Source organism: Aspergillus affinis, assembly GCF_023601865.1.
Source record: "Aspergillus affinis strain CMG 70 chromosome Unknown NODE_14_length_433147_cov_86_863592, whole genome shotgun sequence".
NCBI classification, from domain to species: domain Eukaryota; kingdom Fungi; phylum Ascomycota; class Eurotiomycetes; order Eurotiales; family Aspergillaceae; genus Aspergillus; species Aspergillus affinis.
In genome coordinates, this window is record NW_026515795.1 from 108643 (window position 1) to 132344 (window position 23702).

The 23702-nt window shown below is 49.5% G+C and overlaps 9 protein-coding genes across 9 annotated transcripts; 3 read left to right on the plus strand and 6 right to left on the minus strand.

Annotated features, from left to right (window-relative positions):
* Nucleotides 1–26: 26 nt before the first annotated feature.
* Nucleotides 27–1526, minus strand: KD926_002313 (GNAT family N-acetyltransferase; the record flags this gene model as incomplete). Its single annotated transcript, XM_053096993.1, has 2 exons — nucleotides 27–389; nucleotides 552–1526. The coding sequence occupies 2 exons, from the start codon at nucleotides 1524–1526 to the stop codon at nucleotides 27–29; spliced, it is 1338 nt and encodes a 445-aa protein (XP_052958915.1).
* A 2402-nt stretch (nucleotides 1527–3928) lies between these two features.
* On the plus strand, nucleotides 3929–5434 carry KD926_002314 (putative pyridine nucleotide-disulfide oxidoreductase AMID-like; the record flags this gene model as incomplete). Its single annotated transcript, XM_053096994.1, has 5 exons — nucleotides 3929–4136; nucleotides 4227–4568; nucleotides 4621–4978; nucleotides 5031–5338; nucleotides 5391–5434. 5 exons carry the CDS (start codon nucleotides 3929–3931, stop codon nucleotides 5432–5434), a joined length of 1260 nt encoding a protein of 419 aa, XP_052958916.1.
* A 479-nt stretch (nucleotides 5435–5913) lies between these two features.
* Nucleotides 5914–7238, minus strand: KD926_002315 (TauD/TfdA dioxygenase family protein; the record flags this gene model as incomplete). Its single annotated transcript, XM_053096995.1, has 5 exons — nucleotides 5914–6117; nucleotides 6169–6272; nucleotides 6335–6776; nucleotides 6850–6944; nucleotides 7016–7238. The coding sequence occupies 5 exons, from the start codon at nucleotides 7236–7238 to the stop codon at nucleotides 5914–5916; spliced, it is 1068 nt and encodes a 355-aa protein (XP_052958917.1).
* A 1216-nt stretch (nucleotides 7239–8454) lies between these two features.
* On the plus strand, nucleotides 8455–10454 carry KD926_002316 (putative MFS transporter; the record flags this gene model as incomplete). Its single annotated transcript, XM_053096996.1, has 7 exons — nucleotides 8455–8691; nucleotides 8751–8846; nucleotides 8901–9185; nucleotides 9251–9376; nucleotides 9435–9530; nucleotides 9603–10167; nucleotides 10216–10454. The coding sequence occupies 7 exons, from the start codon at nucleotides 8455–8457 to the stop codon at nucleotides 10452–10454; spliced, it is 1644 nt and encodes a 547-aa protein (XP_052958918.1).
* A 201-nt stretch (nucleotides 10455–10655) lies between these two features.
* On the minus strand, nucleotides 10656–12956 carry KD926_002317 (Zn(II)2Cys6 transcription factor; the record flags this gene model as incomplete). Its single annotated transcript, XM_053096997.1, has 4 exons — nucleotides 10656–11456; nucleotides 11510–11987; nucleotides 12054–12545; nucleotides 12658–12956. 4 exons carry the CDS (start codon nucleotides 12954–12956, stop codon nucleotides 10656–10658), a joined length of 2070 nt encoding a protein of 689 aa, XP_052958919.1.
* Nucleotides 12957–14097: 1141 nt separating this feature from the next.
* Nucleotides 14098–15442, plus strand: KD926_002318 (putative voltage-gated K+ channel beta subunit (KCNAB); the record flags this gene model as incomplete). The annotated part of the gene is made up of 5 exons (XM_053096998.1): nucleotides 14098–14192; nucleotides 14260–14282; nucleotides 14343–14409; nucleotides 14456–14543; nucleotides 14603–15442. The coding sequence occupies 5 exons, from the start codon at nucleotides 14098–14100 to the stop codon at nucleotides 15440–15442; spliced, it is 1113 nt and encodes a 370-aa protein (XP_052958920.1).
* Nucleotides 15443–15618: 176 nt separating this feature from the next.
* KD926_002319 (F-box domain protein) lies at nucleotides 15619–16239 on the minus strand (the record flags this gene model as incomplete). The annotated part of the gene is made up of 1 exon (XM_053096999.1): nucleotides 15619–16239. One exon carries the CDS (start codon nucleotides 16237–16239, stop codon nucleotides 15619–15621), a length of 621 nt encoding a protein of 206 aa, XP_052958921.1.
* A 585-nt stretch (nucleotides 16240–16824) lies between these two features.
* On the minus strand, nucleotides 16825–17766 carry KD926_002320 (uncharacterized protein; the record flags this gene model as incomplete). Its single annotated transcript, XM_053097000.1, has 2 exons — nucleotides 16825–17505; nucleotides 17566–17766. 2 exons carry the CDS (start codon nucleotides 17764–17766, stop codon nucleotides 16825–16827), a joined length of 882 nt encoding a protein of 293 aa, XP_052958922.1.
* A 613-nt stretch (nucleotides 17767–18379) lies between these two features.
* KD926_002321 (MFS general substrate transporter) lies at nucleotides 18380–22885 on the minus strand (the record flags this gene model as incomplete). Its single annotated transcript, XM_053097001.1, has 10 exons — nucleotides 18380–18656; nucleotides 18784–19589; nucleotides 19645–19715; nucleotides 19773–19785; nucleotides 19836–20208; nucleotides 20258–20444; nucleotides 20693–20700; nucleotides 21127–21248; nucleotides 21608–21710; nucleotides 21780–22885. 10 exons carry the CDS (start codon nucleotides 22883–22885, stop codon nucleotides 18380–18382), a joined length of 3066 nt encoding a protein of 1021 aa, XP_052958923.1.
* Nucleotides 22886–23702: the final 817 nt, after the last annotated feature.

Sequence of the window (23702 nt, forward strand, 5' to 3'; positions counted from 1 at the left end):
GAGAGAAACAGAAGAGGGAGATCAATTTATAACTTCAACGCACGGAACGGATCGCGCTCGAGCTGATCAGACCCATTGAAGCGGAAAGGCGAAATATGGAAAAATTTCTCGCGACGGCACTTCACCAGCGCGGATCGCTTGTGTGGGAGGTCGACGATCCTGTCAAGGTTAAAGCCCGTCGCGTGGTCATAGGCGAGGGGCGTGAGATTGGTGAATTTGGGCTCGCCGACAATATACTTGGTGCGTGGATCGTCAAGGAACATATAATGCATGAGACTGCACCACCACGCCATCACCCGATGTTGGCCACGGAAGCGGGTGTCTCCGACAAGCGAATGGCGACCGCGGTCCCAATCGTCGGCGTCATAGTGTGCGCCGAGGTGGTCCTCCTAAGGAAGAAGAAGCGGAGTTAGTCCGGTGCTAAAAGGGTAGGTAGATGGGCTAAAAAAAAGAGGGAGAAAAAGGGAAAGAAAAAATCAAAAGCAAAAAAAAAGCAAAGGCTAGATGACGGAAGATACGGTCGGACAGGATATGCGCGCTGACTTGCTTACCTTGGCCCAGTAAATTTCATGGTAGGAGAAGAAGGTGTCGTTGAATTTGGCGAGCACGGTGATCTGGTGCGGGTCTTCGTCGATTTTGCGCAGGTATTCCCGATGCTGTTCCAGCGTGCCCGTCTCATTCCACCCCTGTGCCACACGCGGATCGTTCTGCCATTTGTTGAATAGCTTGAGGTGCTCGTCGTTGGTATAATCCAGGGCCCAGATGGAGAAGTACTCGTCGAGGTGGGGGATGTAACGGCTGTAAATCCTCGATCCCGGGGTGGGCTTAGCCGGTCGAACCGGGTGAATGGCATGCACGCGCACGTCAGGGAACTTGGTGGTCAGGGTATGCTGGACAGGATGCAATGGATACGCAGTCAGAGGACGGCGCAGCGAGCGATAGACGTCGGTATCTGCCACCCACACCGGCCGAGGCCCAAAGGGAGAACCCGCTCCCTGCCAGAAGGTGCTACGATACACGACCAATTGGCTCGAGAGGTCTGGGGAGTGAGGCGTCGGTTGGCCTGGAGGTGCCGACGGACTAGGATGCTCAATGGCAAGACCGACAGCCTGCAGTTCTCGTGCAAGAAGATCTTTGCCCTCGCCCGCCAACACCACCCGGAAGATCTCGAAGTCGGACTGCAATGTCAGGAGCGCATAGATGACGTTCCAGATCTGTCCAACCGTCGGAGCATATTGTCCATACCATGTCCAATGCGTGACGGGGCTTCTCTGTGCTCGCGCCCACGCGGAGTTATTGCTCTCAGGCGGCGTGTTGGTCGCATCCGGGCGACTGAGGTCGGTGAACTTGAGGGAGTCATGGTGCAGCGGCTCGGGGGGTGGCATGCCTTCGTCCGAGCGAGGGGACCGACGAAGCTGGAACTGTCGAACTCCATGCTGAACCGCAATGACCTGAAGGTCATAAGTGGTCTTGTATGGTTCGGGCAACCGAATCCAAGGTAACTTGGTCTCAAAAGGGAATGCCATATTCTGGGCAAGAACGGTATGCAAACAAAAAGGGTACAATGGAATTTGAAAGAAGAGAGTGAAAGTGAAAATCTGCAGCTTCAGAAAAGATTACTTATTTGAATCCTTCATTCCGTTCCTTGCAATGCAGGGGTCCTCATAATGGAAATGGGCCCCGTCACACCCCAAGACCCTTGCAGACTCCATCTTAGTCCAACTACATCATTGGCAACCGTCAATTCTACTCCGATAGGTAGGTAGTATTCGGGAGCCACAGACAAGTACTCCGTACTGTTAACCAACCTCGGCTTCGCCATGGAGAAGGCAAGCTGGAGGATGATAACATTTCCGAGACTCGATCCTTAGCCCTAGGTCCAGCGTGGTGGAGTTGCTGACTCGATTCCTGCCGGTTATCCATCTGTGTAATTCTCAATTCTCAATTGCAAAGATGCCGGTAGAGCCTGTATGACCGGTATGTGGGGTATAATACATACGGTACGACGGGAAAGTTATCGGGTGTATTTCGTTAACAATACCATTGTGTCGGGCTAGCCGAGTCATCGAGTCTTTCCCACAATGGTAGTGATTTTCTTCAGTGGTTCACTTTTGTTCTCCGACCAAATTTAACATTCTGCCACAGTCGGCGGCCTAAATCCGTTGTCTGACTAAATTAAATAGCGCATCGCAGTCCGAATCTGCTCCCTCGCTAGGAGGTTTTCTGGCGATGTCTCAGAGTTAATTTGACCCTGATGATCAATTCATACGGTGTATGGACTAAATGCAGGGTTACATTGCATTGCACACGCGGTACTTTTGTTGAACATGTCACAAGTCATATGCCTTTGAGGTGCATGTGGCCTAGACCAGATCGTTCAATTCATGTCCGGTCATGGACCCTGTCACTAAGGTTTTCAAGGTTCCGTAGACAGTCCCTTAGCACGGGCAACCACTTAGACATGGAGCTTACGGTGTACGCTGTTTATACCGAGATCTCATGCATGCGTTCAGCCGCGCTTCAAGATCCGGCAGGTACGAAGCGACCAAGGTAAAGGGACAGCCTGTCAAAAGATTTTTAAACTATCTTTGGAACTTTCTTCATAACCCTCCTGGTTGCCGATGCATCCCTTACTCTCATTCCACTTTCCGTAGTTGAGGGGGTTGGTTCAAGGTACACTAAACTAGATATATCTAGAAGATGATAGCTTGATTTCAACTCTCTTCCACGAAACTGTTGAAGTTCTGCAGGAACCGCTTGCATCGCAGTGGTCTAGAATGACGAAATGAATAGATGAGAAGATGCTCTGATCAATACTGGATTGATTGATTGATGTAGGATGAATTGAGGTCTTCCACGGTGTTGCCTATCTAAGGTGCCTTAGGAGAGTAAGCAAACAGCGAAGTGCTTGGCAGCTTGCCTCAGGCATCCCAACGCCTACAAAATCCATGGAGAAATGGCTGCGAAAATTTCGTTTCTATGGCAGTGAAACCGCCACACTGGGTTACTCAAAGAAAAAATAAGGGAAATCCATGGAGAACCCAAATCCCGATTCTGAGGATGGCGACACCCCAGCATCAGATAACTTTATTGCACTGAAACCGGGCGTTGGCCTCTTAATTTCGGATCAGATAAAAAGTTCCCTTGGACACGGGCACAAAAATCGTCGATCGGTCAAACTTGGACTCCTGCCAAGATGGGCCTCGTATTTCCGTTTTGATTCTCATTTCTCAAGTTCTTTGAGACATAAACCCACCGGGAAAAATTTTCTTCTGGATTCTTGAACCCAACCCCACCCTTTCACCATTGAGGTTTCTATTATGCAATCGACCATGGGTTGTTTGTGTAGCCGACCACATCCGAACTCGCCTCGCCATCTGATAAGATGGGGTTCCGAGTGGGGCTGGTCATTTCCCTGGGTGACATCGGCTTCTCCCACTTTCCGGACTCGCACCATGCCCTGGCGGCGATAACTCTCATAATAATTCGAAATCATAATATGAAACCAGCAATCTGCTCCATGCGGACCCAAACATTTGAACCGTGGTTGTGGAACATGCCTCTTCGAGAAGTGGTTCCAGCACTCGGATCGTTTGGAAAGAATATTGTCTCCTAGCATATCAGCAGCTTTCCTTGTTCTCCGGTGCCAAAATGAGGGTATTCGCACCTGTTCAGAGTAAAAACATCCGTCGGCTCCACTCTTGATCAATCTGATCCCTTGGCCTCGGGTCCTGCGCCTCCTTTATGCCCGGAATGCTCGTTTGGCCCTTCGCCTTTAAGAACAACAACGCCCATTCTCGATCCCTCGGGTTTTCCTTCTCCATAGAATCCAATCTCCTCTCATCTTTCGTCTTCTATTCTTGCTCTTTCAATCCCCGTTTAGACTGTACATCTTTCTTTATCTAATCTGATCTGTAAATCGCCCCTCATGCCCTCTATCGCAGCCCTCACCGCCATCCCCCGCGCCGCCCGCGTTCTTATCGTCGGCGGATCGTACGGAGGATTGAGTTCAGCTCTGGCTCTTCTCGACCTTTGCGGTGGCCGTCTGGCTCGTTTTAACTTTAATGCCGACTCCCAGGCCCCTGAGACCCAGATTCCCGTCGAAATTACCGTGGTGGACGAGAGAGATGGCTTCTGTGAGCAACCCCTCCCTGCCCTGCTTCTGGGGATTCTGGGCGCCTGATGGTTCGCGAAACACTAACGAATATTCTCTCCTTTCAATCTAGACCATCTGATTGGATCTCCTAAAGCCCTGGCATGTGATCAGTTTGCCTCGAAGACCTGGATCCGATTTCAAGACATTCCCGCCTTGCAGGCGCCCAACGTTCGCTTCCTCAGGGGTACAGTTAACGCAGTTAACTGCGAGGAGAAGTCGGCACAGATTCTTGACCTCGACACGAAGAAGTCTTGCGAGGAGCGCTATGATTTCTTGATTGCTAGCTCTGGTCTCCGTCGCGTGTTCCCTACGGTCCCTCAATCTTTGCTCAGACATCAGTTCCTTGAGGAGGCGAAGCGCCACAAGGAGGACATCCAGAAGGCCCAGGATGGTGTGACGATTATCGGAGGAGGTCAGTTATCCATATGTATTTCTGTCCTATCTCGTAACTAATATTCTCGTAGGTGCCGTCGGTGTTGAGATGGCTGCAGAGCTCAAGGTCCTGGACCCCAAGCAGAAAGTGACTCTGATTCATTCGCGCGAGCGCTTGCTCTCGGCGGAGCCCCTCCCTGATGACTTCAAGGAGCGTGTGGCTTCCGTCCTCCTCGAAACCGGTGTCGAGGTCGTCTTGGGCCGCCGAGTGATTGAAACCACTGCCATCGACACGGAGGGAGAGAAGCGGGTATGGCAACTGACGCTGTCGAACGGCATGCAGATCAAGACTGGCCATGTCATGAACGCTGTTTCGAAGTGCATTCCTACCTCTTCCTATCTGCCGAAGGAGACCCTGACACAGGATGGTTACGTGGATATCCAGCCAACGTACGTTATTCCATTGCCCCTGCATTCGATCATGCTCTAATTTTCGAGACAGCCTCCAATTCCCTGAACGCGCCCCTAACGCCGAAAGCCACTTCGCAATTGGTGATATCGCTTTGTGGGCCGGTATCAAGCGCTGCGGAGGTGCCATGCACATGGGTCACTATGCGGCCACCAACATCCACCAGCTCATGCTGTCCCAGTGCACGGGTGTCAAGCCTGAATTCATGACCTTGCAGCAGACTCCACCTGTGATTGGACTTGCTCTTGGCCACACGGCCGTCACCTATACCCCGGCTGAGGGAACTCGACACGGTGAGGACTTAATGACCTCTATGTTTGGTGAGGATATGGGCCATACCAGTAAGTTGATCTCAATGAAAGCTTCCCAGAGAGCTATACTAACTGTTCTTAGTTTGCTGGAACTACATGAAGCTGTCAGAGCCGTGCAAATGTTAAACAACATCACCGTCGAATGATCGAGAGGACATGGCTGTTATCTTAAAGCGATGAAGCTAGCCCATAGCGAGACGCGATTTGACTTTATCTTTCCTTTCTTATATCCTTGTTGGGGATATCATTGTGTTTTGGGAATTGATGCTTCAGGAAAAGCATCCGTTTGAAGCAGGTCTTGCATACAAGCATATTTTATCATTTGATTGGGTCATTTATGGGTTACTGGTGTTATGGTTATGTGGTCTTTTTGAGCTTGGGCGGTAGTGTCTTATATTAGCACACCTTATTTTCAATACAAAGCATTTTGAATGATTCAAATATCCGGTCTCCAGATGAATCTCTAGACAGAAGTTATGATGTTCATGCGAATGGTAAGCAGAAAGCACCTTCACATTAGAATGTCCTACTGAAAGAACTAAATGCGGCAAAATATGTCCACTTTGTGTCATGAATTGTTTCCATGAAGTATCGACCAAAATTATCTATGCTTCGCCAAGCGCCTGTTTCCTCGATTTCGACTGCGGGTCTAAGTATGGCGCCTCACCTAGGCTGCATACCCTATCTCCAGCTCGAGCTTCGGCATAGTCGTAAGTCGCACAATGCCAGGTGGATCGGTTATCCCAGATAGCCATATCGTTCTTGTTCCATCTGAAGCGAACTTGGGCGTCGTGGTTTTGAGTCACAAGCTGGTGAAGTTAGGGCCATATTTGCAAAGAATGAAACAGCAGTCGACTTACGTTGAACAAGTAATGCAGCAACATATCCGACTCATCCTTCGTTACGCCGTTAATTCGTTTCGTGAAGCCCTTGTTCACGTAGACTGACTTCCATCCGGAGACCGCTATTCCACGCTGTCAGTTGATTCTAAAGATAAGATGAAAGGGGAGATCTATCAGGACATACGGTTGGTCCTGATCACGGGATGCACCGCCGTCAACTCCTCGCCCGAATTCAGCGGCGACCCTCGAATTCCCTTCCGCAGCGGATTCCCCAACCTCCTCGCCTCATCATGGAAGAAGGTCGCATCATGCGTCGCGGTCAAAGTTTCCAGAAACGCTGCCATATCTGGTGAAAGACGATCATAGACCTCGTATCCTGAGGCCCAAAGCGTGTCTCCGCCCGTTGCAGGCAAGGTGTGGATCTTCAGCATCGCGTAGTCTGACGGGACGTGCTCAAAACTGATATCGGTGTGCCATCCTACAGAGGCGAATCGACTGGTGTCGCTAAGTTGATGCGTGAGGCCGCCCCCCTTCTTCTGTTTCTCGCTGCTAATCACACTGATTTGGTCACCCAGTTCGCTTCCTTCTTCGGTGAGAGGGTGTACGTGTAGTCCCGATGATTCAGGCTGTTGGAGACTATGAGTTTGGGACACTTTCTCGGATAGATGGTCGAGTGAGCGGTAGGGATGGTGAACTTACACATCCGGCGAGAACGGTCAACCTCTCTCCGAATTCCTTCATTTGTTGAGGCGTTACATCTTGGTTTCTTAGGAAGAGGACACCTCGTCTGGAGACTGGAAATCGTCAGTATGGGATACAATTCGCTTTTGTCCAAGAAGGCCCAGAAAGAGAGACCTCGACGTACTCGTTACAGCAAGATCGGTGATTATCTGATCGCGTTGTTCCGATTTTAGGATTTCGGCGACTTGAATCCCACTATACTCGGTGCCAATGACAGGCGTCAAATCACCGTGAGGAAACGAATCCAAACTGCCGGAATATTCTAGAGGTTGGGGAATGCGTGGACGGGATTGTTCATGACCTCCCCGGATTGTCGAAGGGGCAGCATTCTCAACGGGAGCTGGCATGATGAAGCCTAACCTTGGTGAGTTGACCTTGATATATTATTTGGAGTAGATTTGACAGTGATTGATAGGGGAATGTATGAAAATTAAATATATAACCGATGATGGCTTTCCCTGGTGGGGATCTAAGTTACAATATATCCGCGATCTTTTTCAGGAACGACTTCCACGACCTCGCGGATTTTGAAACAAGAGGAAGTTTCCCCACTGCGATAGTATGTTATGATTGCTTGAAAGCATTCGAAACCACGGTCGCTGTGTCTTATGATTGCTATCTGGTCACCTATCGCGTGTTCATTCTCGTCTACAACCACTCGGCAAAAGGCAACGGGCACGTAGGTACGGATCAGTTCGCCATTATTGTCTGATGAACGTTCACCCCGCATTACCAATTCCTGAGGGGTAGCTTGCATCATCTATTAGCTGGCATAAGCCGGTGTTATCATCGGCGGGGCGTCGGCGAAATTCTCGGAGGCAATTTGGGCCTGTGCCTGCCTGGGCGATGAGGTGCTAACGCTATTCTCCCCGACCCGCCGACGAATGAACGGTTTCCACCATCTAGCCCATCCATTAAACTCAGTGCCCCTATTCAGTCTCTGCCGTCTTTGTGTAATGGGTACTAACCTAAACCCTAGAGAACCTGGGGAAACTGCATTAGCTGGTTCCTGGCTTGCTGCATTGGCAGCACAGGAAAAATGAAATCGAAAGGGTATGCATTGTCGCAGTGCCGAGGAATGCATCGCGATAAACCCTGTCAATCAACGATAATTTCTGGAAAAAGCCCCGATAATTCAAAACAAAGACGCTTAGATGTCTTTGGGACCGCGAAAATGCCATTGGCTTGACAGTGTGTGATTCCTGTTTATTTCCGGCTAGGTCGCGCATCAAGGGCCATCTAGGCGATGATGTGCTCGTAGCGCGGCCTTGTGCAATCGCCTTAGCGCCTTTCAGCATTTAAGGTCTACCCTGACTCGGAGTATGAAGGCTGTCAAAACACAGAATTTCATTGGCTAAGCATGTCAGTCACTTGTTCAAATTGTTTACAACTCCGAAGTACAATGGACACCAAATCTCCTGTCGCCATCGTTCTTGGTATATATAAGTCCTGCGGCATGGCGATCGCTTCCTCTCTCAACCTGTTCGACTCTCGTGGTCTGAATTTTCAACTTCTGCTCAATTTTGGTTCTTCCTGAACAGTTCAAGTTGCGTGGAAGATAACATGGCCGACATTGAACGGGGCTACAAAGGCCCGGAGGCATCGACTGGCGATGAAGATACCCAGTCCTCAAAGGGATCGGCGAACGTCGGACAGGAACACCTTGCTGGCGTGACCCCTCCTCATGAGTCGTACGAGGGATACCATAGATTCGACCCGACAGCGTCTTGGTCTGTTAAGGAGGAGCGCAAAGTGATCTTCAAAACGGACATGTTTCTGCTGACCTGCTTGTGTTTCATGGTGAGCCACGAAACCCCCAAGATCTTGTGAGGGCAAAAACATAGCTAACGTTTTTATAGTTCTTCGGGCTGCAACTGGACCGTGGAAATCTGTCCAATGCGCTGACAGACAATCTTCTCGACGACCTGAATATGACGAGTAACGACTACAACAATGTGCGTCCACCCCCAAAAAGAGAATTACCGTGTTACTGACGAAAGAATTGCTAGGGTACAACGATACAACTTCTCTGCTTCTTGGCAGCTGAATTCCCCGTCCAATTGTTGATCAAACGCTATGGATTCAAGCGCGTCCTACCGCTCATGATGCTGGGCTGGAGTCTGGTATCGTGGACCCAGGCCTGGATGACAAGCCGAGCCTCGTTCTACGTCACGCGAGCACTGATCGGAGCGTTCGAGGGAGGTTTTATTCCCGGAACCATCTTGTTCGCGACATATTTCTACAAGACGCGCGAGTTATCTGTCCGTTTGGCCTTCTTCTGGTCAACCCTAAATGTGCGGTCTCTTTAATCCTCTCGGTTGTTCGAAGATCCGAAAACTAATCGATTGCCACTATATAGGTTGCACGTATCATTTCTTCTCTCCTCGCCGCAGGCATCCTCGAAATGCGAGATGTCAAAGGAAAACCAGGGTGGTTCTGGCTCTTCCTGATTGACGGTCTCATCACCTTTGTGATTGGTCTTGCCGTATGTACACACTCGCCACAATATCTACTTCTTTACCGGCATACTCACCCTCTCGCAGAGCTATTTCTACCTTCCCAGCTCCCCAACCAACACCAAGAGCCTGCTCTGCCCTAAAGCATGGTACACCGAGCGTGAAGAAACCATCATGATCAACGTAAGAACAACCTCCCTCCCTCCTTTCTCTAATCTATAAACCCCTAACTAACCACCCCTGAAAATTAAACAGCGTCTCCTCCGCGACGACCCCTCCAAAGGCCTCACACACATCAACGAGGCGGCCACCCTCAAAGACGTCCTGAACGCCTGGAACGACAAATCTATGTGGGGTCTCTACCTGATTGGCCTAGTCGCCTACATCCCGCAAGGTCCCGTACAAGCATACCTCTCCCTCACGCTCAAACGCCTCGGCTTCTCGACTTTCGACTCAAACATGCTCTCGATCCCGTCCGCCGTGCTACAAATCATCCTCATGCTCATTCTCTCCAAGAGCAGCGAGTTCTTCGGCGAACGTACCTTCCACTGCTTCATTGGGGAACTGTGGAGTTTGCCTCTCCTGGCGGCGCTCCTGGGTCTTCCGGCCCACGGGTACAATTGGCCCCGGTTTGCGATTACGACGCTCATTTCGGGATATCCGTATTTTCATCCGATCGTGTCGGCGTGGATCTCGGAGAATACGTTCGATGTTAAGAAGAGAGCTATCACTGCTGCGACGTATAATGTTATCGTCCAGGTTGGGTCGGTGATTTCGTCTCGTGAGTTGTTCTTTTTCCTCCTCGGTGTGATAGATATAAGTAAGTGGTCGATTGGAATTGTATGCTAACCAATCATCCCCCGCACAGAAATTTACAGAGACTACGACAAACCGTATTACTACACCGGCAATAAGGTCCTTATCTCGATCTGCTGTCTCTCTTTGGCCGTGTTCATCACTCAGCGCGAGGTTCTGCGGTACTTGAACAGACAGAAAGACAAGAAATGGAAGGCCATGTCTGCCGAGGAAAAAATCATATATCAAGCCGATCAAACGGAGCGAGAGAAGGACGGAAACAAGAGATTGGATTTCCGCTTCAAATATTGATTCGACGCACTTTGTCAGAAAATCGAGAAATATCTTGTCTCCTTGGGCTTTTGTGGTTATTTACTGGTTATTTATGCTAATAATGGGATTTGATGAGTAGGGGATAATAGGCATGTAAGTACATGGGTATATTATTTATGACATCTTTTGATAAAACATTCTTGACTGGATTCATCACATCATTGAAGCGGCCAAGCTGGCTCATATAAGAAAGCTCTGGTTCGCTATATTCTGGTCCATCACATCGTCACTCGTGGGTATGAAACTTTCGGGTTGATGATGGTCTGGGATCTGCGATATGAAATCGCCAATCAGCATCTCCATGGGCCCAGAGGCTAGCGGAGGTGATAAGGAAGAAATCCCCGAGAATATGTTCCAGGTATCATCCGAGACCGGTGGAGCCTGTGTGGTAGATAGAACAGCGTAGCCAGTGTCGTAAGAATATGCAGGGAAGAAAGAAGGTGGAGTGAGGCCCGTTCCGGTAAAGCCTGGGGAGATCATGTCCTTGTACGATGTTGAGAATGGATGACCGCTGTACCCGTCTGCTTGTGCGTTTTCCGCTATATTAGCGCTGTTTTGGAACTGGTCTGTATAGCCAATAGTCGGTAGGTCATTGCCCCAGTTGGTCAGCGAGACGCTGCTGCTATGGAGTCCAGAAGTAGTGGAGCGTGGCCCAGAAGCTTCTTTACCTGCTGGCCCCTCTTCGCTGAGACCATCTTTATTAGGCCCGCATGGGGGTCTACTTAGGGCCGAGATGGGCGGTGCTTTAATTGACGGCGACAGAGTAGGCCCGCTTCTAACTTGGGCTTCGGCCATTTTCTTGTACAGTATTTCAGCTAGTTCTTTATTTCCACCTCCTCGGAAGGTCGACAAGATGGAGTGCAATCGAGCTAGGATGCTGCTTGGGCGACTTTCGCCGTCCCAGCTAGGTGCCCTTGGGAGCATTGCCATGTTCATTACGGCGTCTGCAAGAGAGTTTGCGATCTCGTACAGTTTTAACTCCTGGTAGAGATTTGTAAGGGCCTGTTCGTGGAAAGGAGATTCAGGACACTCACCATGCCAAGACCGTGGGCCTCTATCGCTGTCCTGGGCAGTTGAGAGACGATGTTCAGGAGCTCCTTGGCCACCAGTACTGGAAACGATGAACTTGAAGACTCGTTGAAGGATGGCGAGAGAGGAGGTTTCTTCGAGGACACCTTCCACAGAATCATTCTCATCCAGTGTCTAGTGACGCATAGGTCGGCCTTCTGTACATCCGAAATCTGGTCTAAAAGAACAGACCCATCCTGCAATTTGCCCTCGAGGAACTCGAAAAACCTGGTATCCAAGCTTTTGTCGCCTTCAGAAATAGACTGCAGATCGGGATTTTCATCCTCGATAATATCAAACATCTTTGACTGCTCAAAAAGCCGAAATAGGTTGAGGAGTTTCAAGAATGCGGGCAAGACCTGGGGCTCATCATTGGAATCTAATTCGGGCGTCGAGATATTGGTTTTAAGCACGACAGGAAGCTTGTGCAGAATGCAAACGCCCCTAAGAATGAAAAGAAAAGACAATTAGAATCAAAGCTAAAGGTATCCGCTCATGTCGGATTCTTACCTTTCAGTCACGAAAAGTAACCACAGTACACGTCGCCGAATTTGCTGCTCCTCGGGGGGTAATTCAGAGTAGGAGGCTTCGCGATGGAGGGACATCATTTGAGCAAGCGAAATGGCCTCCCTCAAGTAGAGCAAAGATCCACTGCCACCCGGGTGTTGGTTCTCGTAGTAGACGTGGAGGAAGAACGCAGTCCGCACATTATCCAAATTCGCATTTGACCGATAGTTGCTTGAATCTCGAACTTTTAGACACTCCATCACAAAAGTATCGGCGGTGACCGATTTATTGGACTGAGGACCTTGCTCGAGTCTTAGCTGGGCGATCGTCGCAGCCGCAACAGATGTAGCTAAAGCATAGGCCTCCGGAGACGGATCCCGGGGGTTTTGTAGAATGGATATCACATCTTCCACATCGACAATTGGCCAGACGGGGTACATGCGAACGTGGTAAATGTAAAGCGGCGAGGCAATGATATTCGTCGGGATCCGAGACCTGCTTTTGTCCTTGGTTACTAACAGAACCCAATCACGATACAGGTGTCGCAAGATATTTGTTTTGTAGGACTAAGATAATCAAGAAGAAAGGAAAGGAAAACTGGACGTACCTCAGTGCGCTGGTAACCGGGGTGTGTTCCAGGTCTGGTTGCGTGTCACCTGGATCAACCGCCTCCTCGCTGAATGGTTCTGTGGATTGCGCCTCGGTTCCTCGCTGTGTTTGTTCAATCAAATATTTCGTCGTCGAACGCAGTCGCTGCGGCCCTCGAGGATGCTGGATCCGAATATAAGTGCACTTGATGCGCGCATTGTTACAAGCCCGACATGGATTGCCACCACCGCACCTGATCTTGCGGATCTTGCATCCGTCACAGGCCCGTTTCGTTATAGTTGTTCGGCTGGAGGACATGATTGTGTTTGTGTTTAGGTCTCGGGTGCATTCTGGGTGTTATTTGTTGGGCGCATAACTCCAGGACCTAACCGATGGCGATAAATGTTAATTTTTGTGAAGGGATCCGATGTGTAACGTGCGAGAAGTCCGGGGTAGCGATAATGTCTGCGATATTTCGAGCGATCATTCCATTCTGTGCGGGGCAATGCTCGAAGCACTTGGCCAAGGGGACTCGGCACGAGGGGTCGTCACGAAGCGATCGAACAAAACCAAAAAGGAAGATGATGTGTCGTTTTCTACAAAAATGTTTGAATTTCCGTCAACCACGCGGCGAGGAAATTTGACCAGGAATTCCATTGAACTTCGGGTTAATTCTGCGATTCTCCATCGAGTGGATGATTGCGCTACTATCTCCACGAGGCACGCCATAGCCCGGACCCACAATGTACCTGGACGACGATAAGCCCATCTTCATGTGTCAACCGATCAAGTCAAAACACCTGATGGACTCTGAACAAGAAGACAAATACATATTAGCTTGAGGCTCAGTGCAATGAGTGCTTGATGATTGATGGCAGAGAAAGGGATGAAATTGACGATGTAGAGTCGGAGACAGCAAAAGACCGCACGTGGACCCTGCCTGAGATGCATCACCTGACAGGCTGGATAATTCTTCAGAGCACCCGAGTTCCTTCTGCTTCCTATCCAGGTTCATATACCACAAGACAATAACATCATAAAATTTCAACGCAACGATCACGCACTCCCACCCGCTATCACCAATTGGGTAAGCGTGCATCATCCCTGGCAGGACTGGAACGGTTTGAGACTAAAGAGCAGACCCTCCGAGTATTCCTCCGAGGCCCAAACCCGCCGAAGCCCCGCGTTTACACGTTCAGGCAAATGGGCCGTAAGAGCGGATCCAGGCATCCTGAGAACCTGCATTCATTTGCCAGACTGCTTCAGCCTAATTCTTCTAGACCAATGGTGTTTGATGCGGGATTGAGCTGCAAAAGCGAAGCGAAGAAGCTGTCGCGGGCAGAGGTTTAAAATGAGGCGTGACCCCTCACTGTCTTCCAAAAGCATTGGGCTCATTCCACGCAGCTGGACCATCTTGCAAACAATCTGACTACCTCGTTGAACTGCTGCACGAACCACAATGGCGTGGCCTAACAAGAACAAAGATATGCTCTATCGACGAGTCGGAAACTCCGGCTTGCATGTTTCGGCGATAGGTCTCGGAGGATGGTTGACGTGAGTATCCTGCTAAACGCGTCGCACCAAGAAGAGCAATCAAATACTGACTTGTTTCATCCGATAGGTTTGGTGGTCATGTCGAGAACGGTACAGATTGCATTCCAATTGGCAGATATTGGTCATACTAACTCCGACAACTTGCTGCAGAAACGACTTTCAGTTGCATGAAACAGGCATATGACTGCGGAGTCAACTTCTTTGACACAGCCGAAAGGTATGTGCAGTCAACCATTTCACATGTGTTTGCGCTAACAGTTTAGCTATGCTGGTGGCCAATCTGAAATTATCATGGGGCAAGCCATTAAGAAGTATGGTTGGAAGCGAAGCGACCTCGTTATCACCACCAAGGTTAGTTCGGTTTCACACTGTTATAGGTCAACAAAAGTTAACTTGAACAACCTTACTAGCTGAACTGGGGTCTTGCGAACGGTGAAATCCTAATCAATAACCACGGCCTCTCGAGGAAACACATCATTGAGGGAACAAGGGCGTCTCTCGGTCGCCTCCAACTCGAATATGTTGATATCATCTATGCTCATCGTCCGGACCGGCTCACACCCATGGAAGAAACCGTGCGCGCCTTCAACTATGTGATCGAAAAAGGCTGGGCCTTCTACTGGGGAACATCTGAATGGTCAGCCGATGAAATTGCCGAGGCCTGTGGGATCGCGAAGTCGCTGGGACTGATTGCGCCCATCGTCGAACAACCTCTGTACAACATGTTGGATCGTGGAAGGGTCGAGGGACAGTTCCAGCGATTGTACTCTCGTTATGGAATCGGGCTGACCACATTCTCGCCGCTGAAGATGGGACTTTTGAGCGGCAAATACAATGATGCGACCGCCGAGCCTCCGGCAGGCTCGAGGTTCGCTGAAAGTAACGATAAATTCGCAAGCTCCGTTCGGAAGGATTGGGAAAATGAACAATGGGCAGGTACCATTAAGAAGATCGTGGGCTTGAAGGTATGTGAACGACCCAAGCATCCGATGGAAGAGATTAGTAATATTTACTGGAATACACAGGAATTGGCGGACAAATTCGGCGTCAAGTTGTCTCAACTAGCGCTTGCATGGTGCTTGAAGAACGAAAACGTCTCCTCAGTTATCACGGGTGCCTCGCGACCGGAGCAAGTCGTTGACAACGTTGAGAGTCTGAAGCTGTTACCCAAACTAACACCGGAGATCATGGCAGAAATTGACACTTTTCTGCAAAATAAGCCAACTGAAGATCCTGCCCGGCAAGATTAGTTTATATTGGCTGGACTTGAAAAGAAGCCGCAGAATATACCATAGACGAGTTCCCAAAATAATGCCATCATCAGCGCCAATCCAAAGTCTCTCCCAATCAAGTTCGACATAGAATCTGGCATCTCATCATATTAGATGATGATTTATCTATAAACCATCAGCCTAGTTTCTTTTCGTCACTCCGATACCGCCATACGGGGCAGGAGCCAAGATTGTAACACAAACCCACCCCTCACCACCATACCTTCCTCGGTACCACCAAAGAAGGCTCCAACTCGCTCTCCCACTTGATCATCTTTCTCCATCACCTCTCTCTTCTTCAGACAATCCCTACACTCCGCTTTCACCGACCTCCCTACCGAATCCCTCACCCCCAACCGAAAGTCATGACAAGTCAAGCAAATGACATATGAGATACCTTGCATCACAATCTGCGCTCCAGGACAATACCTCGGCCGCCCGACCCTCGGTTGGAGCCCACAGTCGACACAGAACCGATTATGCGCGTCGCGACCATACCGCCCGCGTCGACGATGAAGCATGCGATCGGCGAACTCCGACCGGGGACGCAGTCGTAAACAGTATCGACATGCGAAGACATCCTTGAAAACGGCTAAGTCAGTGTTTTCGGCGTCGATGAGCGCGCTGTGGCTGAGGGGTGGAATGAGGGTGTGGAAATAGGTGCAAGTGAGCTTTAAGTGGATGAGGTCGGGGAAGAGGAGTAGGTTGAGGATTAGGAGGTGGAGTTCTGTAGGGAGGGACATGAAAAAGGATGGTTTTGAATCTTTGGGATTCATTGTGAGATGAATCCCCCTTGTAGAGGGTTTGGTCGTTGTTGATGATGATTGAGGAGGAAGAAGGTTGGGGGTGTGGAGAAACGAGATGGGGAAGATGAAGTCATTCAAGATCCGGGGGTTTGTTTGGGTTGCCGTTGGGTTGCCCGTTTGGGAGTTGCTCTAATCATTTTCCGGCGAACCTTTGCCCAATAAATAGGAAATATAGAACTGGCATGATGGAAGATGGTTAGCTAGGACAATAGTCTATCTCTGACTTATCAGACTGAATGACGTAAGTTATGTTGGTCGATTTTGCTCCAGTCGGTGTCCAAATATACTTGTCCGTACAGTAAGTAAACCTCTACTTTTGCGACCATACTACGCTATCTAGCTGCGCGAAGTCGACTTTACTCTTCGGCGCGCAATTCTTAAAGAGACTTGAAAAGTGATTTTCAAAACAAACAAAATCGGATAAATATTGTCTAACAATTTGACCTTGAGATACACTGGAAACAATCAACATTTTGTAGAAGAACAAACCAGTCTAACAAAAGTATGCTTAACACGAGAGAGAGAGAGAGAGAGAGAGAGACAGAGAGAGAGCTCTCACGACGCAGTTGTTCCTCTATTCCTCATCTGCTGCACCCTTCTCTTTGCTTTCTTCTGTTCCAGTTCCTCCGCCGTCGGCAACCTGAACCCCGTCCTATTCAACTTATCCTTCAATCTGCGCGCATGCGCAATCATCAACTGAAACGCACCCTGTTCCAACGCAGCCCAAAAAGGCCACAGATACTCATGAAAGTACTCTTGATCAAGGAGCCCCGTCGGCCCTTGCCCACACTGCTTCAAATACCCCAACCTTAACATGTAGCCCCGAATCACTGTCTCCCGTTCTACATCTACATCCTGACACGCCTGAAGCACCAGGGCCTCGGCGAAACGGACCGGAGCGAGAAGTCTAAACGGATACATTATGTCCGGGAGAGGCGCAAAAGCCGCCGGACTACCGCTCAGCCTGGGCTCATTGCTGAGCATGAAATCGGGATCGTTAGGCGCGGGTGGAGCAAGCGTGAGAGGAAGTTTCGTGGCGAGGGCGGTTTGTTTGCGGAGAGATATCACTTCGTCGACGCGGCTGATGTGGTGGAAGTGGATGGTTGGGAGGGGTTTGAATGGGAATTCTTCGAACATGTGGCATGCGGATTCGGCGGCGCAGGATATGAACCCGACGGTTGCGAGTGCTTTTTGGGCTTCGATTATCAAGTGGTCCGGGATGATGAATTCGAATTCCTACGGTGAGGTTTGTTAGTTGGGCAGAGAAATAAAAATCACTGAATGGGATATGTTTACCAAGTGGTTTCGTGTTTCTGTCCATGGGGATTTTTCGATCCAGTCCCAGACAAAGCTTGGGATGTGGAAATCATCGAAGAGGCGAGCTATTTCCGATGCCAGCTGGGGTCCTAGACGCTGGCCTGGGATTTCGTAGGGAATGTCCCTCTTTGGCTCCTGGGCCCGAGGGCGTGCCTGTTTTGCTAATCTATGCCAGGACATCGTGGATTAGAATGGACATGGATGGTTGATAACCAGGTCAGGTAGGGAAGATTAACTGTTAAATAGAGCTGATTTATTTGCTCTTTGGGGGCTTTCCACCGAAACAAAGGCATTCTTCACGCACGTTTGTTGATAAACCATTGTTCATTCTTTGATAAAGAGTATCCGTAACCTCGAAGTTCCATATCTCCTACTTCCCCTAAAAGAGACATGATCGATTTGCACGCATGTTGCTGAGAATGAAAGAATCATATTCCTTGCCATGTGAGGTAGTCTCCCGGGCTTTTGCATTCAGCTCTTGATTGCGTGGAACGTTCACTAGACTCACAATATTGATACCAGATCGTTGGACGGCTGTCAGGGTCTGGCTGAAACAAAGAACAATATAGAGCAACAATGGACTTTCCTCGCGCTGATTACCCCTCTCATACGGCAAACAGGAACCTACACCTGAATATACTAATAGTGATAAACGGCTAAAACTATTAACCCAAGACAATAGCGCATCCAACATAACCCGAGATCTATCGAAACAAAGCAGTGATCTTGAAATCATAATCACCCCGTCTTATATCAACTAACAGCTCAATCCTCACCATAGGACGGATCCTACCTAACTAAAGGTCCGCAAGATGACATCGCCCTGGTTCTGCAGATATTGAGAAAAGCTAGTCATTTGAATCTTATACTTGTCCAGTTCCTCAAAATTGCCCTGATACCCGACTTCATTGGCCCACAACTCCGCCCAAAGTCTCGTGTTCCTAGCGGCAATCCGCTCTGCTTCGCCCTGGGAATAAAAATGCAGACCGATTCCCTTCCCACTCGCTTGGTTCAGTGCGCGCACGATCTCAGCCGGACTGAGACTCTCGACGCCGAGGTCAATTTCATGCCTGTGGAAACGAGGTGGGCCGAGAATGACTAACTAGAATGTTTCTCTAACTCTCGGTTTACCCAGCACACACCCAGTGGGATTAAAGAACCAGAGCTCAAGTATCGTCGCCAGAATCTCCATTGAACTTGCCGCGCACTCGAATTCCATCGCCGTATCGCATAAGCAACAACGAAGCCGGGATCAACCCAACTGCGATGAACCCTAGAAGACTGTTTCCCCAGCCTAGACCCAGAGTATCATACAGCGGCGCTCCAGCCAACGGTATAACTGTGCCAAAGGTGCTTTTGATGGCCAGGTTAGCAGCCACAGCACTGGCCGCATAGTAACTAAACCCATCGACCAGATAAAGCTGCACACCAAGCTGAACGCACATGATTCCAAAACCGACGAAGCTGGTTCCGACTATGGGAGCGATCCAGTGCACTTTGTAATGGGCCGTCCAGCCGTACCAGAACAGCCCGATCGGAAGAACGATCACGCCCGCCACGAGAGTGAAGAGACGGTGCTCGGGCTTGACGGACTTGTTGAGAGTCTTGCGGAGTTGGATGTAACGGTCCGAAAGGGATGCAATCGTCAACTGGGCGAGACAAGATCCAACTCCGAGCCCGACGTATGCTAGTCCGGCGTTGCTAGCATCGAACCCGTATGTGGACTCGAATACCCGCGTGAAACTTGTGATGCAGATGTACATGTAAGTGTAGGATACGGAATTATAGCATGAGGCAATGGTCACGATCGGTGCCTGGACCATCATTCGAAGTGGCCTTGTGATAGCGCGTTTGATCTTCACGCTTGTAGGTTGGCCATCATCTGTGATTGCTTGATGTGGAACACCAGTGACTTTTTCAAGCCTTGCTGCTTCTTGTCGGAGAAGGGTTGGTGCATGTGATTCTTTCTGGAATAGAAAAGCCAGGATCATGACTAGTCCTCCCTAGTATATTTTAGTTTCTTTTGACTTTGCAAGAGAATCAAGGGCGGTTACTTACGATTATGACAACCACCCATACTGTCCATCGCCAACCGGCACCGTAAACTATGTACCCTCCAAATATAGGCCCTAATGGTTGATTAGATTAGCTGGCCTACCGAATCTACCGAGACCCGTCAGTCATACCTAAAACCTGGCTCTGTGACATCGTCAGAATGTTACTTGAGTTGGTTGAGTTACTTGACATACCAGTGAGTTTCCAACCGTCCAAGCACTCAAAGCTGTTCCACGCTCCTCGATGACCATCAAATCGGCAATGATGCCACCTCCGACAGTACTGGGCACTGACGCGGCAATTCCCATCAGGAACCGCGCAACGATAAGCATCGGCATGTTGACTGCCGCAGCACATAGGATAGATGAGAACAAAAACCCGACATTGGAAACATGGGTGATAAGCAAACGCCCATAACATTCACTAATAGGAGGCAATATCAATGGTCCTATTACTGAGCCAATGAGGTAGACCGTCACCATGAAGGACTCTATGGAGCTGCTGGAAATGTGAAATTCTTCAAGGACGTCGGGAACTCCGGGGGCAAATATGGTGGACACAATCGCGCTACATACATGTTAGTATCAAGTTACAGTTTGAGGTAGCTATTTCTTACCCATTGAAGCATGTCAGTGACGTGAGTCCGATGATGAACCATTTGCGAGACTTTGACCAGTTATGGGGATGAGCCGGATCAGCGTCTCCTTTCCAGTTCACAACGGTTTTTTCATCGTCAGTGTTTGAGGTTTCGGTGGTCAGGCTGCTCTGCTTCTCTTCGTCCATTTTCAAGCCTTTCAGAATACCTAGTATTAAACAGTGATTAAAGGCCCTTATTCTGTTCTATAGCAGATCTCCGAAACTCTTCATGGACAATAAGGCCCGACCATCTTTCTTTAGGTAGTTATAACAGACGCACTAACAACATTAATCAATAGCTTTCAGACTAGCAAACGAGAAAGGGGTGGTTCTATTACCCAAAGGATCGTCGTCATGCTCCGGCATATGGAATGCATACTTGAAAGCCCCTTGATCAACCACTTCAGTTACACACCACCTCGCCTATGAGGCAATTAGCTAGGCATTCAAAAATGAGTCTGCCTGGCATTAATCACGCCCGATAGATCTGGTCCATAATTGCGTGTCGTACACTCGAGGATAAAATCTCCGAACCCAATGACGAGAAAAAACCCCTGAGATGATAGGTCATGGCAACATGTGGCCCGAACAGGTATGCGCTATCGATATTGTACGGGGACTAATGGTGTCGATCCGCTTCAAACATATTCCAGCCAGCCCTAAATTCAGGGTTCCTACGATCCCAGCCAAACCTCTAGTCCTAGTTCATAGACCATAAGTAACGACAAGCCCAATTCACAGAGATGGAGTCGAATAATCTAGACCAGGTTAGGGGTGTCCAGTAACCGTACGTCAGCTGGTGACGATCTTACCTGGTTATAAAGGGTCGGAGAATTCCACCGCTCTTACGTCTTCACCCCTTGCAGTTGACATCCTGCTGTCCCCATTCCCAGCGGATTTTGGTCATCTTGTTCCGAGTTGTCGATTTCGTCGCGATCATAAATTCTCCTGCGTCGTTTTGCGGAGGGTAACTGCAGGACGCGTTTTTGTCAGTTGCTTTACGGAGTAGCGTCGTGTGAGATATCAAGTGTCGACGAGAAAAAAGTTACGTCATGATAAAATGAGGTCGATGAGAGTCTTGATGCCTTGACAGCATTGTGGTTATGATTTTGAATTGTTCGCATTGGCGTGATGAGGCAAGGAAGTGGATGGGAAGAGAGACTCGTCACATGAGTGAGCCATATGGAATAGAAGTATGCCAACAAAGGAAAATCGTCTATTTTTATCCAACTTTTCTATGTACACAACACTTACGACAACCTCACGATCCATCATAGTCCACCTTCTTAACGCGTTTAGCCTGCAATACCTTCACCGCAACAAAACACACCAATCCAGCTGCATAAGTCCCTCCTGCAAAAGCAATCAACCCCCAGTATTCGCCCTTGCTTTTGCTGATAATCTCTCCTGCAATTGGGACACCTGTCAAAGCTCTACACAACGGTTAGAATCATGTTGTTGGAAGTCCCAGGACAGGACCGCAGCACAAAGGAATGACTTACCCCAGACTCACTATCGTATACACGGTAGTATAAAACCGCCCATACTGCTCGGTCGGACACAATTCGCCCACACAAACCGGCACCAGGCTGAGGTTACTTCCGCTGGCAAAGCCAAACACGACGGAAAAGATGACGACGGCGACGATATTTCCGTTCGCGGGCATCCAGATGCCCAGGATGGCAACGAGACAGAGAATATTGGTGATGATCAACGTGTTGAAGCGACCGATCTTATCGGCCACAATCCCGGGAAGCCAACGACCTGGGAACGAGCCGGCGTTGAGAAACACGACCATCAAGTAGGCGAGTTTATGCGAGATGCCGTTGGCGAGGGAATAAGAGGCGATGTACTCGAGCGGAACGAAGAACCCCCATTCGATGAAAAACACACCAGCCGTGGTCAACGCAAGCAAGGGATCCTTGAGGATGCTCAAATCTGGGAGAAGGACCTTGGCCGACGTGACCGGTTTGGGTGGTAACCGACCTTTCACCAGAATGCAGCCGGGTATCAGCAACACCAAAGTAATGAGGCCCACGACGCGAGTGGCCCAGGCGAATCCGAGACGGGGTGATAGGTTTTCCAGAACCAGAGGGAAAATGACGCCGCCAACGCTACCGCCACACATCGCCAAACCCGTGGCAGCTCCTCTCCGGCGGAAGAAGAAGTGGCCGATACTCGCAACGGGGACGATGAAGATGAACGAGGTCCCCATGCCTCCGAGGATACCCATCACCACGATGAAGTGCCAGTATTTGCTGCAGAAACCCACCAGGATGAAGGTGAGAATGAGGAGCGCGGATCCTGTCCACATCAGTAAACGGGGTCCTTTGGCGTCGAACACGGGTCCAATTTGGATGCCGCAGAAGAATACCATGAAGTTGTACAGTCCGAAGATCCAGCCTATTTGGCCCTCACTGAGGGAGGCGAGCTGGTGCGTTGATATCCATGCTTGATAAATGCCGATGCTGTTCATCAGGCCCAGGCCACCGGTGATAGCGCTGAAACTGCCGAGGACGACCAGGTTGGCATTGAGGCCTCCTTCGGGGTAAACCTTAGAGTTATCGCCTTCCGTAGTCTGAGCTTCTTTCGACATAACCGGATCCATGATTGAGAAAGTATCTTGCTGCAGTCTGTTCAGAAATAACACACCGAAGGCTCTGGGCTGAGTTGCTTTATACCTAGTCTGGTGGATCTCTTCCAAAGACAGGATAAATTGGGCAGAAACTTGGATACGAATTACCAACTCTGATTGCCATGTGCCAGAAATTTCTTTCTCTTGTTCCAACCTCATCATGGCCGCAGTATACTTCGGCATCACTCAAACCGCCGACGGCCGACGGCCGACCAAACTTCGGCATCGCCACATCTACTCGTCTCGGCGAACCGACCAACTTCTTCTACCCTGGTCCACGGCAAACCGCGCCAACTCCATCACAAATGCCGAGGGCTATTTGGCATTGCAGATCAGTCACCGGGCGGTTCCGCCCCCTTTAATTGTACCGATCTTCATTCATTCCTCGTGCGTCTCTCGGCGGATGACACATAGGTAAGTAAAACTTCCGATTATATGTATAATGCCAAGATGAGTTTTTCGTGGATTCTGTGTCATTTGCAGGGCTAGTTTAGGTGGCAAGGATTCTGTATTGTCTCATTAGCTCTAGATAACTAAGGGTTGGATATGAGGTGCTCCATAGTTGACACCATTTTTTGTTCCAAGCCGCATTTCTGACTGTTTCCATGTGGCCTTCGTACATACCGACGAGTCCTGCACTTGGGAAACAATTACTGTTAATGCCTACACTTTGTAATGAGATATTCTAAACCGAGACCTCCCTTCAGCATCAATCACTGCATTTGCGCAACAAATATTGGTAGCCTAATCCCTAAAACCTCCCAATTTGACAAAACCAATAGACTTCTCG